Source organism: Alosa sapidissima, chromosome 6 (genome assembly GCF_018492685.1).
Source record: "Alosa sapidissima isolate fAloSap1 chromosome 6, fAloSap1.pri, whole genome shotgun sequence".
NCBI lineage: Eukaryota > Metazoa > Chordata > Actinopteri > Clupeiformes > Clupeidae > Alosa > Alosa sapidissima.
In genome coordinates, this window is record NC_055962.1 from 5,450,581 (window position 1) to 5,471,063 (window position 20,483).

The 20,483-nt window shown below is 42.1% G+C and overlaps 2 protein-coding genes across 2 annotated transcripts in view; both read left to right on the forward strand.

The window, feature by feature from the left end:
- Window positions 1–108: 108 nt before the first annotated feature.
- Window positions 109–12,198, forward strand: si:dkey-177p2.18 (phospholipase B1, membrane-associated). Its single transcript, XM_042094487.1, has 16 exons — window positions 109–149; window positions 1,133–1,197; window positions 1,523–1,613; window positions 2,115–2,173; window positions 2,642–2,709; window positions 2,964–3,007; window positions 4,013–4,133; window positions 4,610–4,661; window positions 4,782–4,862; window positions 5,169–5,234; window positions 5,717–5,808; window positions 6,673–6,754; window positions 8,895–8,996; window positions 9,328–9,423; window positions 9,666–9,737; window positions 9,859–12,198. The coding sequence occupies exons 2-16, from the start codon at window positions 1,144–1,146 to the stop codon at window positions 10,024–10,026; spliced, it is 1,248 nt and encodes a 415-aa protein (XP_041950421.1). The 5' UTR covers window positions 109–149; window positions 1,133–1,143; the 3' UTR covers window positions 10,027–12,198.
- A 2,186-nt stretch (window positions 12,199–14,384) lies between these two features.
- chga (chromogranin A) overlaps window positions 14,385–20,483 on the forward strand; it is a 10,423-nt gene continuing 4,324 nt past the window's right edge. Inside the window, exons 1-5 of the mRNA XM_042094504.1 lie at window positions 14,385–14,708; window positions 15,132–15,175; window positions 16,484–16,577; window positions 17,916–17,984; window positions 18,570–18,671. Coding sequence (XP_041950438.1) covers window positions 14,663–14,708; window positions 15,132–15,175; window positions 16,484–16,577; window positions 17,916–17,984; window positions 18,570–18,671 — 355 coding nt within the window. The 5' untranslated portion in view covers window positions 14,385–14,662. The remainder of the gene's footprint in view (window positions 14,709–15,131; window positions 15,176–16,483; window positions 16,578–17,915; window positions 17,985–18,569; window positions 18,672–20,483) is intronic.

Genomic DNA, 20,483 nt, shown 5'->3' on the forward strand with positions numbered 1-20,483 from the left:
TTAGATGATCACATTTCTAATGACATTGACTTTTCCAGGTTGGATAGCTGTTGCGTCTCAGGTACCAGTTTGTCCATAACCATTAAAGACACAAGCAAGTGGATTGATGTATTCTAGTCACATCTGAATCCAAACCCTGCATAAAAAAGGTAAGGTACAAAGTGGCAAAATTGATAAATGTTCCATTTTTTTAATAAATATTTTTTGGAGACTTTCATCTATTCTGACCAGAAAAATCAAAATTGGCCAATGCCAATTTGCCCACTGTGACTTGTCATTTATGCATTTAATTTTTAGTGAATATGTCTCCTCATTGATGTATTTTCTAGTCCTATATTTTTTCTGTTTGTGTGTGTGGAGTTGCTGGTTTCCCAGACTTCCCAGTATTGGTCTCTGTTCCTCGCTGGTTACGTGACGTGGAGCTCTTTTTCAGTGGCGCACGGCTGGACTTTGTCACAGTTATTTTGGGTGGGGGAGATCCGGGGGTCCTGCGAATATAATGGCCCGGCTCGACCTCGCGTGTCACATTGTGCTCTACGCCAGCAACGCTGGACCATGGAGTGGCTTTTGATCGCCGTGGTAACATGCATGCTAGCCCCCTTCCCTGGCAAAGGTAAAAGCGTTGGAACCAACTGGAGTCGGTCAGGGCTCAGTGACATATTTGGTATTGCGCTCGTACTGTGTGTGTGTGTGTGTGTGTGTGTGTGTGTGTGTGTACGTGAGAGAGTGCATGTGTGTGAGCTTGTGGGTTTTTTTTCCTGAAAGACACCAGCTCAAGCTTTGGTGACCACATATGTAGTTGAGGGGGAGGGGGGTGGTCGGCATAGTGTGATTGTGTGAGCCCGTACGCTTGTGTGCACCTGCATTTTTTTTAGCTTTGTGGAACCGATAGAATCAAAACAAAACAAAAAGAAAACCTCTACAAACATGGCCCCTAGAAGCGAAGTGGAGGATTATGGGTGTCAGTATGGATGAAGGAAGCCATGTTTGAAAGAGGACCTCATTCTCTACAACTGAGGCCATCCACTGTGTTCAGTGTCAAGGGAATGTCAATGGCCCCTGCCCTGTTGCCGTGTGATTGTCGGCTACGCAGGAATGAAGAGGAATTAAGGATGTTTCCCTCCTTTCTAAGGCAGCGATTGGATGTGGGAGTACGAAGAAGGACTGAGGCACTACAGTGAAGAGGCTCTTAAAAGGGTACTATCGGACACTTTCTCTCATGATCACTGGTAAAGGGATGGTGGTAAAATCAGGTAGTTGTCTGTCTTGAATGAAGGGGGCTCAGGATGTCATACACTCTGTTTACTTAGTACCCAGTGTTATGAGTTTGTATATGACGTATTCTGCTGGTATTTAGATGTCTATATCTTGATACAACACAAAAAAGGTGTGGGATGAAATATGATATTTACAGTGAGACTACAGATATAAACTGTGAATTCCAGTAGCTGAGCTCAGGCCTAAACGGGTGGCACATAAACCTCTGCTGTCCTGTTCCGCCCTGTGGCTGTGCTTTCTTCAGGAGTTTCCGGAGAAAACCAGGCCTGCCAACTTCAAGCATCCTCAGTTCCAGTGCACCGACATGACTCCCTCCCCCTCTGTCCCTACCTCAGGTGAGGCACATGGCTCGGACAACAGCTCCCGTCCACTTTATTCATCTCATTTTGAATGGTGGGCAGAGTGCAGCGGGCAGACAATGAGCACCGTGTCTTGTGCATGCACTAAAGCTATTATGTGGCATGTGGGAGTGTTGAGCCGGCCCACTCATGTTGTTGCTTAGGATCCTGCTCATGGTATTAAATTCCCAAATAGATTTTGCCAGCTTATTAAATTAGCCTTAGTTAGACTTTAGACTTTGCCCATAATGACAGTTCAGTACAGGTGTCTTAGAGATTTAATTAGAAATAAAAGTCTCCTTATAAGCTGTAACTGTCATGATTGCTCCTATGCAGCCCCTGACTGGTCTTTTCAAAGGAATCACATGTGTGATGTTCGTGGTCTGATTATGATTCCTTGTCAGCTCCCAGAAGAACTCAGAATAGGCCATGCTGCCTTTTAAGTGTCTGCTTGGATGATTTCCCCCTTCTCTCTGTCTCTCTCTCTGTCTTTGGCAGTGGAAATGGTGAAAGCTGCAGACATCAAAGTGATAGCGGCACTCGGAGACTCGTTGACTGTGAGTTGCTTGGCTGATATCCCTGATATTACGGTAGTGAATCCCACTGTCATGCTTGGTGTATGATTTTGCGGAGTGTGATGGAGTTACGGCTTGTTCATAAAATTAATGAATTGGTTTCAGGTACCGGTAAGTTTGTGAGTGCTTACAAACACAAAGCACTCTTATCATGGGCATCTTTGTGTCTTTGGGGTAGTTTCCTGTTGACAACATGTGGAGTTATAATTATGAGCATAATCTGTGTTGGGGCCATCTGTTGTGATGGAAACAGAACACTGCTGTGAACATTTGGAGAGGAAGTGCTCTGTCTATTCTCAAAATGGTTTCCTAGTAAAGTAATCTAAAGTTAAATCTGTTTTATTTGATATTGTTTGTTGTTACAGCTAGCTGAGGAGACAGTGTTTTCAACTGAACACAACAAACTGAGTCTGAGAATGCTCTAATGCATTTGCTTGTCTGACTTTGCAGACAGCCATTGGTGCAAATGCAACTAATGTCCTGGGAATACCTATAGAATTCCGTCATGTGTCATGGAGGCAAGTTGTCTGAGTTTCCTTTTTCCAGTTTGTTTTCAGAGCTGCATATCTGTCACTCCACACATGCTCACTGACTCCTGAGGGTGATTTTATTTCACCATGTCTGACAGTCTTAAACTAGGGGTGGTGATGCGATTGGGTTTGGCATTTTATACTGGTTGATGGTTGTTTGCTAGCACTACTTCTGAGAGACTGTCCAAGCCAGTTCAGTAATAATTTCCTTTTTTTTATGGTGTTTGTTTGGATCTTAATAGCATTGGAGGCCATGGAACCTTTGAAGATGTCATCACGCTTGCAAGTGAGTTTCTGTTGAGTTCTGTCCACATTTGCAGACTGCAAACTCTCTCTCTCCCTCCCTCCCTCCCTCTCTGTTGCTTTCCCTCTCTTCTTCTCTCCCCTTCTCCCTCTCTCTCTCTCCCTCTCACATTTGCAGGCTGCAAACACACTCTAAAAGACCAGCCCATCCATTCAGAGAGCTGTCTCCAGTCTTACCCAGTGCATTTTAAAAAAACATTGAGCATTCTTGAAATCTTTGATAAGTGACAGAAAAGAGAACTGTTTTCCTCTGGGCACGCGCAATGCATGACAATGTGTAAAGTTTGCAGTAAAGAGTCTGCCTTTTCTTTTGGGATCTTGACAGATATTGTCAATGGCTTCTGTGGTATAACGTTTCTCATTTCATGAAATGTTTAGTTTAACCGTATGTGCTATGAGAATATGGTTCCCTTCATTCTTCTGTGTCCCTGAAGCCTCCCTGCAGTATGTGGGAATCATTAGTGAGAAGTATGTTTGTTCTAAGGTATCTGATGGTGCTGACCCCATGGGGCATACCAACACAAACACGACCTACGTTGGGGGGGGGGGGGAGTGGGGAGTGGGGTAAGAGTATAAAAACTGACCTGAACCACAGATATGTGGGCTTGTTACTTTGACATTTCATGTGGGTAACATGCTCCCGGCATCGAGAATAAAGCTGCAGTCTCACACCAGTTGTCTTGGAGTAATTTTGACCATACTTCCATGCGATGCTCAAAGGGAAATTTCTAGCTCAATTTGTTTTTTTTTAATGAAACTTTTAAAAGAGCATACAATCTTGACCACGTGATCACTTCTTTTTTGTATGATATTGTTGTACATTTAATTTATTTAATTGGTTAACAAAGGTATTTGATTACCTATCTGTTAATTTTGATACTCAAAGGCCTTGACAGAAATGTTAACCAGTATCAAGTAAAGTAAGGCTTCTAAATTTGAAAAAATGGTACTGTTCTTAGAACAGTCAGTCACATTTGCTTTTCCCCAGACATTATCAAGCTCTTCAACCCTGACCTGATTGGTCCAGCTCCCACCAAGACGGTCCACGGTACCCCTGCGCCCCTCAGTGAGACCGGCTTCAACCTGGCCGTCACTGGACACAACACATTGTGAGTGTTGTCATGGCAACCCATCAGTCTGTGAATTTGCTCGTTTTTGAGTGTGAACCTACTGGATTTTCTTAATAGAAAAAATAAATGCTGAAAGAAAATTACATACAATGGGAATGTGTCTCGGGACACACTCAGATATTTATATTCCATGTAGGTTAAGTTCCTTTTAAAGTTTCATTTTATTACTTTTAGCCTAAGTAAATGCAGAGGAATACATTCCCACCCACGTAATTTATCCTTGTCCATTTACAGCCTCGGCTTTGTCAGTAATAAATAATGGCTGCATTTGTGCAGGAAGGAAGCTGTTGTGTTTTATCTTTAGACAGTGTATTTATTGATTGTGATCAGAATGATTTAATGGGTTATCTAGATTGCATATATTGAGGTAAGCCAATGTAAGGGCAGTGTTGTATTAAATATGAAAAAGTTTATGTTTGTGCATATCTGAACTTTGATGAATGCTTCTCTTTCAGTAATCTCCCTGGACAGGTCAGACATCTCATTGACACCCTGAAAACGTACCAGGTAAAATCATAAGGACATCATAGGAAGGACATCATAGCTATATTTGAAAATAGTAACATTTTGCTGTTTGTAGAAAATACCATTTGTAAGAAATTAAACAGGACCTGTCTGATGCTGCAGGGTATAGATTTTGATGAAGACTGGAAGCTTCTGACCATCCTCATAGGCATGAATGACATCTGTGATTACTGCAAAGATAAGGTATGGTTAAGTGACAGAAGAGAAGTTGTGTTTTCTCTCAAGAGTTCTGTGTACTGAAGTTTAGAGACCACATAATCACGTGTTCACCTCAGTTCTACGGCATGATGAATGCTGAATCACCACATTCAGAGTATTCTCTGCTGGGACAGCCTTCAGAACATTACCCAATTTATTTATACATACAGTGTGTATATATAATCTTGACTGCCATACAAGAAAGCTTCAACAAACCCTGCCAGCAGGTGAATTGCCTTGGCTGATTGGAATTGCACATTTCATATTTCATTTCCTTCCTTCTTCACTCAGTCCCTCTTTTCAGTGGAAAACTTCATCTACTACATGACTGTGTCCTTGGAGATGTTGATGAATGAGGTGAGGTTTCTGTTTTGATATCAGTCAGTGGAATAGATCATTCGATCATAGATCATTCATATCTACACCACTTCATAGATCAGTCAGTGGAATAGATCATTCGATCATAGATCATTCATATCTACACCACTTCATAGATCAGTCAGTGGAATAGATCATTCGATCATAGATCATTCATATCTACACCACTTTATAGATCTTCAGCTTGCCCAGGTTTCATAACTTTCTTGGTCTAGTTTTTTTGCCTTGAAAAAGGCCGTTCTGTCTGTAACTGTCTTGAATGATTTGAAAAGAAATATATGGCATGCACAATTATATACATTCAGCAAAGTACATACATACCTAAGATATACATTTTTGAGTAGTACATCACAGGAAATAAAATATAGTCCCAGATACAAGAAACAATATACAAGATGGAGGAAGATACAGAACACTGGATGAAAATGTGTGTGTGTGTGTGTGTGTGTGTGTTTTGGTAGGTTCCACGGATGATCGTGAACGTGGTGCAGATTCTGCCTATGGAGACCCTGAGGGAGGTGCAGAAGCCCACCCCAGGCTGCCTGCTCCAGAGGTATTTGACCTTTCACCCCCCCCCCCCCCCCCCCCGTCATGTGACCGGGACTAGGCTGACCGGCTAAAACAATCACCATTGGTCATATCTGACCTTTGTGCATGCTTGACTCTCATGCTCTCTGAATGACAAATACTTCTCGTAGAGTAGCGGCCCCTCAACAGCAGAGGCCTCAGTGCTAACTTGGCAATAAGTGGATGAAAAAGGCAATTTCCGAAGATTGATGATCTCTAACTACAAGTGTAAAGCGTAATGATCAGCGTTCAGGCCAGTGAACACTGATGTCTCTGTCCTTGTCAGCAGTTTTGTCCACTTTTATACTCTACCAACCACTACAGAATATAATGTTCACAATTGGGGTGAATGCCAAGGGGTTTTATGACTGTTTTAGTGCTTCATTCCTATGGGAGCTAAACCACCCTGTGGGCAATGACAAACTAGGAGCTGTACAATGACTGGTCACTGGAATACGGCATAATAACAGAATTTCTGTCCTTTTGTATGTTTTTACACACTTGGATGAATATTACAAACTTGTATGTTTATTACAAACTTGTATGTTATACGATTGCTAAACCAAGCGTGCATATATCTGCTCAAAATGTATGACAATATGCCATGTTGTAATTGCATCCCAAAAACAAATGTAGTAATTTCCTTTTTTTTGTGCTTGCTTTCATGTGAGTTCAATTCAAACACATTGGGTTGGATTCATGTATGTGGATTACGCCTAGTCCTGGACTAAAAGAGAACTTCAATGGAGATATCCATTGAAAAAGCCTTTTTGTCTGGGACCAGGCTTAATCCACGTATGGGAAACCGGGCCATTGTGTCTGGAAATGCGTTTGGTTCTGTTTTGTGCAGGTCTTTCTGTTCCTGTTTAGTGAAGCCAGCGACCGGCTCAGCTGATCTGAAGGAACTGGTGTCGGTCAATCTGGAGTTTCAGGTGAGTCATCCCTACTTTAGATACACGCCACCCCATGCTACTCAGAGGAAGCATTGGGAGAGTTGTTTATGCGTTCATTAAAGGAGAACCAATTTTTCACATAAAGCTCTGTTTCTCGAAGTCACCGAGTACTGTCGCTATATACAGTTAAGAACAATATTATTCATACCCCTGACAAATATTGATGTAATGTTGATTTTCTCTTGACTTATATGTTTGTTCTGACTGAAAATGACAATGCCACATGCCAAAAGGTTGTAAGATAATGTGGTAGAAACATGGAATCATGTTGGATTTTATCTTTTTTAGCATTGTTTATGAAAAATGGCAAGTCCAAAATTTCACCCCTTCATACCCTTTTTAAATAATCAATGGAAACATATTTATTTGCATTAACAACTCTCAAAATGGTTCTTATAATATCTACCAAGCCTATCCATGTCTCCACAATGATTTTAGACCACACCTTTTTAACATCAATCCGGGTTTTCAGTCAGGAACGATTATTTGCCATCACTCTGGCCTTGTGCTCACTTTTTTGACGGATTTAGGTCTGGACTCTGGCTCTGCCACTCTAAAATGTTGATATTGTTCTCAGTTAACCATTTCTTGCCTTGTTTGGCTGTATGTTTTGGATCATTGTGTGATTCAATTATGCCCACTGGGGCAGGTCTCTCGGCAGCTTATCTTTTCCACCAAAAATCTCTCAATGTAACCCCTTGTTTTAGTGTTACTGTTTACTTTGAGAAGTTCACCAGGTTCCATTGTCTGAAAAACACTCAAAACTAATACATTTCTATAGCTATTCTCCACATTGTGGATGGTGTTTTGGTGGTTGAAATTTTGACTCCATCTCAAAATGGATCACTTATGGTTATCTTGGATGCCGATCATGGATCACTCTTCTCCAAACATGCACAACTCAGCTTAACCTTTATAAGGGCACACCTGGACAAAAAAAATTAGCTTTTTATTTCTTTTTGACCCAGGGACATGGCCTGAGATTGGCATAAAAAAATAAGCATTACATTCCAATGACATCATGTCCATTTAAATTGTGGGGGTTAGAAAAGTATTCTTTTGGGATGTTTTTCAACCAGGGGAACCTGGTGACCTTCTCAAAGTAAACGGAAACACTAAAGCAAGAGGCTACACTGAGATTTTGGAGGAAAAGATCAGGCAGGCAGACCTGCCCCAATAAGCATCATTGGACCATTACACCATACAATGATCCAAAACATACAGCTAAACAAGGCAAGAAATGGTTAACAGAGAACAATATCAACATTTTAGAGTGGCCCAGCCAGAGTCCAGACCTCAATCAGTCAAAAAAGTTAACACAAGGCCAAAGTGATGGCAAATAATCGTTCCTGCCTCAAAACCCAGGTTGCTGCTAAAAAGGTGCGGTCTAAAATCATTGTGGAGACATGGACAGGCTTGGTAGGTATTTCGAGAGCTTTGATGGTAAATAAAAATGTTTCCATTGATTATTTAAAAAGGGTATGAATCATTTTGGACATGCCATTTTTCATAAAAAAAAATTTTTGATTCCATGTTTCTACCACATTGTCTTACAACCTTTTGGCATGTGGCAGTGTAATTTTCAGTCAGATCAAACATATTGGTTCAAGAGAAAATCAACATTACATCAATATTTGCCAGGGGTATGAATAATTGTGGTCTTAACTGTATATAAAAAAACGGTGCTATGTATTAGGAGTTCCTACAGCGCTACACTCTGGGGGCATGATTTTAAAAAGCTGACAGTACTCAATGACCTCGATAAAAGGGATATGTGTGAAAAATTGCTGGAGTTTTCCTTTAAGATGGAAATAGAAGGCAAAGCTATTGATTTTGAGACACACATGATTTACCAATTGAGTTACTGCAGGTTTGGCCAATCAAATGAAAATAGAAAATGCAATTACAGAGCTTGGCAAAAAAAAGTCCAAATAAGACTCGCATCAATAATCTACCCAGAATTAGTGATGATCATTTTGACTTACTTGTCCCATTCTTGCCCCATTCTTGCCCCATATTCACCAGCGCATGTAGCTTCTGAGAGCTCTTAGTTTAGCAGGGCATGAAGGCCCTAGTGAATCGGGCCCTAACTCTCTCCTCCACCCATCCACCCACACAGAAACGGCTAGAGCAGCTGCTCTACACAGATCGATTCTTCAAAAAGGACTTTGCTGTGGTCCTTCAACCCTTCCTCAAATATGCGGATCCTCCACGGCTTCCGGTACAAATAACACAACACACAGTTTTTTTTACCAAAATGTAGCCCTATAGCAAAAGGAAGGAAGACATTAATCTGGTGCCACTTCAATGAAATAAGCCCTGTTTTTTGAATAACCTTCAGTGTCCCCTGTCTGTTTGCATCTTCTTTATTTCTCACATGTGTTGACATTGTGAGCACCCTAAGACCATTTGAAATGTTTATATTTATGTTACATTTTGAGGCTGTGGCGTCAGGTTTGCAAAGATAACCTTGTTATCAAACTGTCAAAACATTTTGGAGCAGTAATGTCAACCTTTTCCTCTCCTCTCGATGTCTCAACATCCACTGTCAGAATGGGAAGATTGACATGAGCTTCTTCACACCAGACTGTTTCCACTTCACCATGAAAGGACACGAAGAGCTGGCCAAGGGCCTGTGGAACAACATGGTGCGATAGAAAATGCTAGTGTTTATATGAGTCATACTCTTTTTACTAAAGCCACCAAGTTATGCATAACTTTTTACTAAAAAACACCACAAGTTTTCCACATAGCTTTCTTTCACTGTTAAGGAGGATGTCCCACTCTATGCAAATCAAAAATGACTGGAACATAATACAGTTATGGTTGGATAATTGTCATGGCTTTCTCTGACATTTGTGAAATTTTTGAAAAATTGTCATTTGTACAGTTCCAAGCTGAGGGAGAGAAGTTAATGGTAGAGAGTTTCTCTAAACCCATTCCACTAAGATGTCCTCCACCGGTGAGCACGCTCCCTGTCTGTGAATCTAACAGCCCACAACGCAGTCCACAGTTACTTACAGGCTCACTTAGAGAGCTCACACTAACCTGTCTGCCATGTTTCTGTCCTCTCCCACGTGAAGGATCACCCTTACATCTTCACCAAGCCCAGCGCTGTGGAGAATGGGCAGACCACTACTCCATCAGAAGACGTCGCAACTTCCAGTGGGCAGAGGGCCTCCGTGCTCAGCTATCTCTTGCCCCTCACCTACCTCCTCCTTCGGACTACCGTGGCTCTGACCTGCCTGTAACGCTCTGGACACTAAACCAGAGCTGGACACTTTCTTAGTGATTGTTGTCTGACTGTTTTGAAGTGCTTTCCGAAACGAGGCTTTGACCATTTGATGTAAATATTTCTTTCAAGGTCTTTTTTCACTCTGTACAACCGTAATCTCTGTAGTGACCACTAGAGGTCGATTTTGCATTTGTGCCGTCATTGCCATTGCTCTTAACATCTGTGATGGCCAATACTGGCATGTGGTGAGAAGTCAGTTGTCGATAATTTAGGAAAGCCGTCTAGTCTACCACTCCTATGAAATGTGATGTGCTTTTGCTTTTGCCAGTGTGGAAGCTGTTCCTTTTTCATAACATAATCTATGCACTAAATCTGAACAGAAGGTAATTACACTCCAGTTATGTCAAAAAAGAGGGGACATTTGAACCATCTCTAAAACATCATATCTTGATCAGGAAGCGGCTGGGCTAATTGGAGGTTAGACAGGGACCAGGTGCAAGTCAGATTTAGCCCCAATGTAATGCAGTTCTAATTTGTTTACCAATGAAAAGTAATTAGGCGAGCTTTTTCTGGTCCAGGGGCAGCATGGCTTTCAAACTCATTAAGCGCTGGAGGCAGAGGTGAAAGGGAAATCTGTGGAAAGAACAATAGCGCGGCTTCTAAAAGCAGGCCCTGCATAAAGGTAAACCAGACTGGGGCACGCCGCACCCCCGGCTAATGAGATAACCGGATCTGGAGGCTGCAACCTGAGACGTGTTTTCAGGCTTTCCCCCAACAGAACGTCAGTCCCTCGACTCCAGTCACATCTCACGTCAAAATACACAATGAGGACCTGCTTAAGCCACTTACACAAGCCTGCCGCGGAAATGAAAGAATAAAAGATGCATTTGCCATGCCTATGCCTCCTATGAAAAACATCTATTTGATATCTTTTGAAAGGTGTGGCCCCATATGAACATTTCTAACCTGTGCTATGTTGGCGACTGGAGATTCCATTCCAGAGCTAACACTGCTCTCTGTCTTACCCTAATGGCCTGGGATGTTTGTTTAAGCCTGACAGTAGGTTTCAAATATTTGAGTAGCTTACACCTGCTTGAAAATAGGTTTAGAATATACCTCCAGTATATTCTAGACCATACAATTCTCTGTATACACTTTAAATTAAACAGAGTGAAATACAGAATCGTAAAAGTCACTAAATGATGATGATAATGCTAATAATGATTATCATTATTATTATCATTATTATTTACAAATGACAATGAAAACCTTAAAACATATTATGAAATTGTCCACTGTGCTAAAAGCCCGACAGCTCTAGGCCCTTTACATGTATTGAGATTATGTATGAAAGATCTTTACCTCTATGGTTGGTAGTATGATATCCAAGGTTGTTTGATCCATTGTGACAATCTTTCTAAACATTTGAGGTCCATGATAAGCATAGGTGTGTGTGTCCAGTATATTTTTGAATTACTACAAATCTATGTGAAAAAAATACCAAAATAGTCATTAATAGGCAATAACCCAGAGACAATTAGAAGTACTTAAACAGTTTTAGGTTAATTGAGTGAGATCAGGTAATTATTTATGGCTTCTAATGTTCATGGAGGCTACATGTTGGCTTGCTTAAAAAAACAAAAAAACAAACACTGGAATCACTGAGATCCTTTTTGTTGATACAGAACAACTGGAAGAGACTTCAGTGTAGGACTGCAGAAGTTGATACAGAACAACTGAAAGAGACTTCAGTGTAGGACTGCAGAAGTTGATACACATAAATAGTTGACTCACTAATGCTGTGCTTATAGGAAGGCTTTTCTCATGTGCTAAATTGAAAAAGCATTTAGATAAAGGTACACAGTGTAAAGCAAGGACAGCAGGTAAAATATTGGTTTCAAGCAGGTGCGCTCAGATTTTTGCCTGTTTGAATGTGCAGGTGATTTCTATATTAAGCAGGGACGTACAGTATGCTCTCTGTTCTGTCTTTTGAAAGCCTGGCTTAAGCAAACAGCACTGTAGCCACATTTGATACCAGGCAAACAGCACTCTTGGGTGATGGCAAATTCCCTTTATTATGTCAGCGATTACCATCTTTGCTGATAGAGAAATAGGAAATTTGATACTGGAAAAAACCATCACACAAACTACTGTCTAGCTTGCTTCTGATTAAAGCTTTTTAATTAAAGCCAATGTCCATGCAAGACTGATTCAATTTAATCCTTAGAGCGTGTCAACGCATTTGTTGTAATATAGAAACAGTGAACATTTGATATTTAGAATTGTATGACATATTGTTTTTGTTACAAGTGAAATCACAATGAGACTTGCCACCAATATGACAGCTCACTGTGCACATCAACTGTGGTGTATGATTTCAAAAAATGTTGGTGTCACCTTCAAACGACTGGAACGGTTGAATGTGAGACATAATGTCTGAATCCCTCTGACTATGACAAGAAACAAGACAAGAAAGAAGTAAAAAATAGTATTTGCAAAGATATAACACAAGAAGCCATTGGCACTCACTTTATTCTTTGTTCTAGCAAGCCAACTACTTTTCAAAGAGTCTGATGAATCTCAAATCTACAGACACATACAGCCTTTCTGCAAAGAACTAAAGTGAGTCACAGATTCCTCTTTTTTGGCAGAAGCGCAGATTGCGGAATGACGCTCTGACACATCCTGCATTTAATAAAGGCCAAGACCAATGGGACTAGATAGTCAAATCACCCACTCAACAACTAACCAGATTTTAATGCGTGTTGCATCACTGATCAAACGTGTGATAAGCACCTAGGATGAATTCAGGGCATGAAAGCAAGGGAATCTGCTATGGAAATTAAACAGTGTCCTGAAGTGCATAAATCACCCGTGGTGACAGGTAACGGACATTTTAATCTGTGAGAAAGCAAAATGGGGCCAGAGGAAATTAAACATGTAGTAACCTACTCCGTTTGACGACTATTTATCATAATTTGTTATCACCTGCCCACTGGTTGCCATGCGTTTAACAAATATGGGCCTTCCGTGTGCTTTGTTGTCATGTCAGGTTGTATAGAAAATCACAGTGAGATGAGACCTTATTACCCTTTTGTTTTCTGTCAACATAACACATGCAGGTGTTATGATGTTTTATAGATCTTCACCTGGTTATTTGAGAGAAGGAAAGATGAAAAAGAGAATGCAATACTACATAAATAATTCTCTCTCTCTCTTTGTCTTTCTGTCTGACCATAGACCTACTGTATATCTTTAATCTTTGGGTATGGTTACCCTGTCTGTATCTGTCTGCTTGTCTATTCAAAATACCTACTTCATCTGTTTATCTCATGCACCCCTCCTAAGCACACACACACACACACACACAGAAGAAGGTATCGTATTGAGTCATTTTCCATCATGTCCATATGTGACATTTTTCTATTTGTTTAGAAAACATAGTAGAGGGAGACTGCCATTGGTGAGGTAATATCCTGTATTTTTAACAAGCAGTGTCCTAGCAACCTATTATTTTCAGACAATAGATACTAGTGGTAGTCTCCAGAGGAACATACATGTTCTTTGTCTCGTTTAGAACTGCTACCACAAGGACTGGCTTAAGTATGTGTATGTAAGTGCATGCACAATGATCTGTTTACTGATGCAAGGCTATGTTTTAAAAGTCCAGAGGGGGATTTTTCCAATCACAACAATTCATTATGACAAAAGCAACCTGTATGATGTAACTCCCTACTTCTGCATGTTTGTGTCTGTGTATGTGTCTAAATACCCAGAGTGTTTTAGATTTTAAATTTTAGGTGGATACTTAACCATGTCCATATTTCCATGACGGCCATAGACTCCCCTGAGTACTCTTAATCATAGTGCTGATTGAATCCAGTGAGGCTGTAATGTAATGAAGTCTAGGCAACAGCATAGTGGCTAAGGAGCTGGGCTAGCATACAGTAGTCTGACAAGTTGCAGATTCAATTCTGGCCGTTGTGCCCTTGAGCAAGACACTTAACCCCAAGTTGCTCCGGGACAGTGGCCCTTGTAATAAGAAGCATCTGCTAAATGAATGAATGTATGTAAATGAACAGTATGTTACCGTTTTTGCTGTTGGATGCTCTCCTTAAGGAGTTTGCTCCGTTTTGGTAATGGATTAACCCCCAAATTAAATTTCCAAAACCTCTTGAAAAAAGCATGTATTTTGTGGACAGCAACACTGTATGTAGCTGGTCAAATTTTTATTCGCTTGTTTTATAGAGGGACCCACACACACACACTCGCGCGCGGACACACACACATACATACACACACACACACACAGACACACACACACACACACACACACACCTTACTCTATCTCAGGCAAAGGTGTTCTGCTAGCACTGACAGAGGTGATGTCATTTCCTTTCTCTCTCACATCCTATAAAATGCAGGTGTCGTTGCAGTAAGTAGCTCGTAGAGCCCTGGCAGAGTAGCGGCACGTTATTTTTGCATCTCGTGCCTCAGAACCAACCAGAGCACCCAAGTTCCGTAGAGAACGCGTCCATGAGAACACCCCCCTTGTTCACACTTTCGGTTCCAAGAGAACAAAGTTAAAAGTAGTCACAGAGATCTGTCGCTTCACATCTCAACGGCGATTGCATCGTATTGTCAACGGTACAATGATTACGACGGGATGCCTTGTGTTGATGGCCCTGATGAATTACGGTAAGCGACAGGCATTTCGAAACATTAGCTTTGACAATTGTGTCAAATATTCTACTCGTTTGTATCGTTTGTCAAGAGGCGCTGCTTTGGCTCAGCACCAAGGACAGCTCCAAGTGCGGCGGAAATATAATGGACAACTGGAGCTGATTGCGATAAATATATTTGACTAATATATGTTACAGAGAATTAATTTGAAATGTAGATAGGCCTACTGTATGTTATTTTCCAAAGCACTTTACATTTGTATGCAGAGTAGCCTATTTGATAATTCGTTGAAATATCTGCGCTAAATGTTTTCCACTCAATAGCCTACATCTATTCTGCTTTTCTGTTACACATGTCAATATGCCCTTTGACGAATCCTTTTCAGCCTGCTGCGTTTTTTATATAGCCTAAATGTACATTTATGTCCATCCTCCACAGTTTCTCCATTACCAGTGTCTAAAGGGGAGAATGAGGACATCAGGGTAAGACAGACTATCCCTCGAAGTTTGCACGCATTTTTACTCAGTTGGACTTAAACGCCTCATAATGTCTTCAATGTGGGGCTTTAACTCTGTTTGGATACATTTAAATGTTTAAATTGTAGGCTAATCTACATAAATGACATGTATGAGCTTTGTATAAGTTAGATGATTGGTTCAAACCCATCGAACCGATGTGACAGCTCGTCTCAAGGGTGCCGCGCTCTCAGCTCGAGCTGCATTCACGAGAGCATGAAAGAACGACAAGCTCATGCTATCTTTAGCGCTTTTCATCTATTCAAGTTTTTTTAAAAACCTAAACAACAACGCACTAAGAGATATAAGAGGCAATTTTAGGTCAATCAAAATTAAAATAGTCTAATCTAATAGACCATGAAGGTGGGAAAGTAGGCTATTGCATAGGCCTACTGACAATTAAAGCTGACCAACCATAGGCTACGCCCAGCAAGAAATCCTTAGGCTACAAAAAACAAAACAAAAAACGACCAATTAACTTGAATTCCATATTACAAACAAACCGATAACTCTTATTATCTGTGAGCCAATGTTATAACTGTAGTTTGGTGAAAGAAATTTTGAATCAAATTGTTTTTGAGTTGCAAAATCAATAGAAAGGTTCGTCAGGAATAGTAAACATTTTCCAAAGCACTTTAGCTGGTATTAAGTTGCGCTTGGATTTGATAAGCCACATGACTTTGAAAGAAATCAATACTGCCATGGACTGATACTGCAGCAGAATGTCAAATGCGTGACCCTTGGAAGCTTACCATCCAGTAGGTAAGACCATGAGAGAAACAACCGAGACAGTGAATGAGAGATAAATAAAAAAGTAGGCTACTTCTAACAATGATATGAGAGCCACGCCATTGGTTGACTAGAAAATGACAATTTGACCAGCTGCCAGTATGATGCAGAAGGGGTGTAAAGACAACTGTGACAAAGTTTCATTTCAATTAGTTTTAGACTCTGATCTTCCAAAATAACAAACACTATTAAACATTAAGGAGCCAAAAAACAATGTCAAAGCCCTCTAGTAGCATGTTACATTATGTCATGTCTCACATGCTGCTTTGAATGATGATGCTACAATTCAGGATGCTCTCAAGTCAGGATGACAAAATGGTCATAAGAGTTCAGATTATTAGCCAAAGATGAAAAACGTTCTGGTGACAAACACCATCAGAGAGTAACCATCTTTTCACTCTATTATAAATGAAATTTGTCTGATACCTATCTGTACTTGTCACCTGGTAACCACCTTTACCTGTCCATCCACCTGCCCCTTTACAGTTGATGAAGTGCATTGTGGAGGTAATCGCAGATGCTCTTTCCTTGCCACACCCCTTACCTGTCAGTCAACAGTGCCTGGATATACTAAGGACAGGTGAGCTGAGTGAGCTTCAACACTACTTGTCCCCTAAGTACCCCCCCCCCATCTCAGGCAATCCCTCCAGAGATAGGTCCAGTCTTTTGATGTTAGAGAGTGGTTGTTATTGCGGCGACTAGCGACTGATAAGTCTTGAGTGAGTCTGGGTAGGTTGAGGGCTTAGGACTCTGGGCTCTGGGGCTGTGTTCTATGCCCAGTGCCTCCCTGCCATTTCCTGCTCCGTTGCACAATGTTGGACAATTTGTTACCTCTCTCAATGAAATCAGTGGGTTGCACTGCAGATGATTGTCTCATCATAAGTAGAGGTCATTATAGCGCACGGGTGAATGCACTCGGATGACACAGGCGAAAGGCTGCCAGCTCAGCATTGTGGAGACCTGACTTCATGTCTACGGCTTGACCAGGTGTTCACACAAACACAATGAAATGGAATTCATTTGTCCTTTCCCTCTCAGTGCAGTCACGGCCTCTGTCTGTTAGGGTTGGGCATGCAAACAATTGGTAACACACACACACACACACACACACACACACACACACACACACACACAACCACACACCATGATTATGTCCCTTCATGAGAGTAGTGGCTCCTCTGTGGAAGTACAGCATTGTCTGGTGCAAACAAGCAGTCAGCAGGACCGCGTGTTTCAGAGGAGAGACCCATGTTTGCCTGAGGCCGTCCCCGCCTGATGTAGGGGGTGCCGCACAGCGGGGAGTTGGCAACTGCTAGACAGGCAGTGGGTTAGAGAGGGAATGCAGAGGGGAAAATAGTAGGCTGCTGACCTGAAGTCAGTTTTCTGAGATGCTTTTGCTTGTTGTTATCCGTGGCTCTCTTTTGAGACACTGAGGTGAAGCTACCTCGCACATGAGACGATCAAACACCTGGAGGAAAGAGAAACGCAAGCCGAGGAAAGAGAGAGAGAGAAAGAGAGGAAGAGAGAGAGAGAGAGAGAGAAAAGGAACACCGGCGAGATGGATAAAGGGAAGAGTTTGACAGTGAAGTGAAATAAGAAAGAAGAGATGGTGTGGGTGGAGGAAGCGACGGTGCTGAAAGAGTGTGAGCGTTGACTCGGCACTCTTTCTGGGTCAGCAGAAAGGCAGAAAAGCTCGACTCGGCTGTAATTTACTAGAAACACTCCCTCCCTATCTCTCCTCCTTACTCTCTCCATCTCTCTCTCTCTCTCTATCCCTCTCTCTCTATCCCTCCCTATCTCTCTCTCTCTCACACTCTCAGAGCCCAATGATGAATTGTTTGGTGGCAGGAGAGGCTGTATATTTCAGGGCATATTTCAGGGCTCTCTCACTCTCTTCCTCTCTTCCCTTTTTTTGCAGATGAACGTTTGGTTTCCATCCTACGCCATCAAAACTTTCTGAAAGAGCTGCAGGATATAGCTGTGGAAGGTGAGGGGTGGGGGGGTTGAACTCAAAACTCCTATCAGGTCAAACACGAATTAATGTCACGTCGGAGCTGATTGCATTCAGAGCTAATCTTCAGTGTGTTTTCTGGGAACTGTTACGTGTCGGACCCCCAGGGTAATAAAAACCAGGGAGGGAAAAGCCCTTTAGTGTGTGTGTGTGTGGGGGGGGAGAGAAATCTAATTTCCGACAGAGACTCTGCCCCGGACTCTTCTAATGCTGCAGTCACAGCCTGATTGGATTGAAGCTCTGCTTGATCCACTGTAACGAGAGCAGGGAGGTTTGGGTTCAGAGACCCCGAGTCCTGATTGTGCAAGTCCAAATTTGTATTTAGTGACACCGAAATGACTCCAGCGTTTTGTCTATGGGTAGAACAGAAAATGAAATGAGTTGGCTGAGTCGTAGCTCCCTGATGCTATTCCTGTTGGAACCTGACCTTCCCCACCCCCCACTATTAATAGGAATTGATAGTGCCTTATATTTCACAATGTTCTGTTCTTCAAGGTTCAGCACAGTATATCACTTGTATGGGTATAACAGTGTGATGGATGCTCTCTTCTCATTCTCCAGGAGTCAATGAGAGAGCCAAGCTGACTGAGAGCCAGGCAGGCGTGACAGGTCCGGTGACCAAACTGCCCCAGGATGCCCCAGAGGAGCTGGAGGCAATTCCAGGTGAGTTGCAATAATCTGCCCCACCACCGGGGGCTGTAGAATATCATCATATAAGTGTGTCTACTTGACAGTGTCGCCATGTCTGTTGGTGTGGAGGTGGAGGGTGGCACTGAGTTAGTACTGTGGGTGAACTGTGCCAAAGATGAGGAGATGTTGCTGAGAGAGCGAGACTGGAAGTGAGAGAGAGAGAGTGAAAGAGTGAGAGATCAAGAGAGAGAGAGAAACAGTATAACAGAGACTGTGAGTAAGAGAGTTTCTCTTTGATATGAAAATGAACTCAAATCCCGTATTGAGTGTTGTTCATAGCCGGTGAGAGGAGGATAAAAGGATAGACACAGTGAGCTTAAACTGGAGGATTTACAGGAAGTGTGTGGGTGTGTTTTTTGCTGGTGCCTGTTAATGCATCTGTGCTGGTGTGAGCACGGCAAAAAAAAATGAAAGACCAAGACTGCCAGGAAGAGAACAATGACAGATCATTTCCCTCCATATCATCAAGCTCAAAGGCACATCTTCTACCCTGTGCTAGACCTAAACTATGTGTTTCATTATCCTGCGTTGATTTGTAAGTGATGATGCTGTCGGTGAGTCATTGAGGGCCAGAGAAAACAGAAGCCGTGACAAGCTGACTTTCAAAGAGCGCGGGGATATTTTAGAAGGTCACAGACTTGATTGCGCTTTACTTGTACAAACAAAGTGTGCGGTACCAAAGACTGAGTGTGATCCTGTAGTCAGGCACACCTGCTTATGTTTACCTGGTGGAATTTTGCCATCCTGGGGGAAAAATGATCTGCATTTGCATTGTGCGAGTATGTAATAGCATGTTGAAACATATGCATACGAAGTGTACGAAAGAGGACAAATAGGGAGAGAAGGTTCTGGAGCATCTTTGTCCCTCTCTGCCTCTCTTTCTGTCACATACATACATACATACATATACATAGTTTAAGGGAGTGTTATTGTATTTGTATTAATGTGTTTATATCCAAAATGGCAAAGTCAGCAAAAACATGCTTGTATTGAGACAACCACCTTCTCGCCGGGGCTAAAAGACATCAGAAAGTGGCATGCCAGTCAAGCTTGCAACAGTCTCGCCCGTCCAAAATGCACATGCAAACCACAAATGACATGGCGCAGCTTTTCAGTTGCAATCTTTGGGGGCTTTCTCCTTGTCATCGGATTGGCTGTGACAGTGCTGGCGAGCTCTCCGCCGGGCCTCCTCTGACAGATTCAGGACACGGGGCACGTCGGTGGGTCTTCCAGACACAAACTCCCACCGAGTGTGATAAATTGGATTGACAGCGGTCGGTCGCATTGGCCACTAAGGACACAAGCTGGCAAGTCTCACAGGAGGCATGTTACTGTACGCTGTGCACGTACATGCAAAAGAAGAAAAGAGTCGAAAAAGTTTTGAATTAAACTCAATTCAAGCGTGTAATGGAGGTTAATAACAAGAGCAAGCGCCTGACAAAAAGAAACAGAGGAAGACTGCTGATTTAGGTTTGAGAGAGGGGCGGGGGGTAGAAAGAGAGAAGGAAAGAGAAAGAGTGAAAGAGAGAGAGAGAGAAATGTGCTCAGATGTGCTTTCCTGCATTCGGGAGAGGACCCGTGAGAGAGCCACTTAGCACACCTGAACCGTTTCTGCTCAGCTGAGAGAGAAGGCCAGGTGTGCTATTTCACTGTGGTCAGCCGCTAAAGTGACACTCACCACCCACAGCTTTAAATCTGTTGGACTGCAGAGATTCACAGAAAGGCAAACGTGAAACATTGTTGTCTGAGGTAAACAGTAATATTTTATCTCAGTGCCAAGAGACT

What these genes read in the sequence shown, in the direction of transcription:
- si:dkey-177p2.18 (XM_042094487.1), top strand. Translation starts at nt 1,144, where the DNA reads ATGTGGGAGTACGAAGAAGGACTGAGGCACTACAGTGAAGAGGCTCTT. An exon ending in GTCACTGGACACAACACATT is followed by an intron (nt 4,134 to 4,609) that starts GTGAGTGTTGTC and finishes CTTCTCTTTCAG; the next exon opens with TAATCTCCCTGGACAGGTCA. An exon ending in CGGTCAATCTGGAGTTTCAG is followed by an intron (nt 6,755 to 8,894) that starts GTGAGTCATCCC and finishes CCACCCACACAG; the next exon opens with AAACGGCTAGAGCAGCTGCT.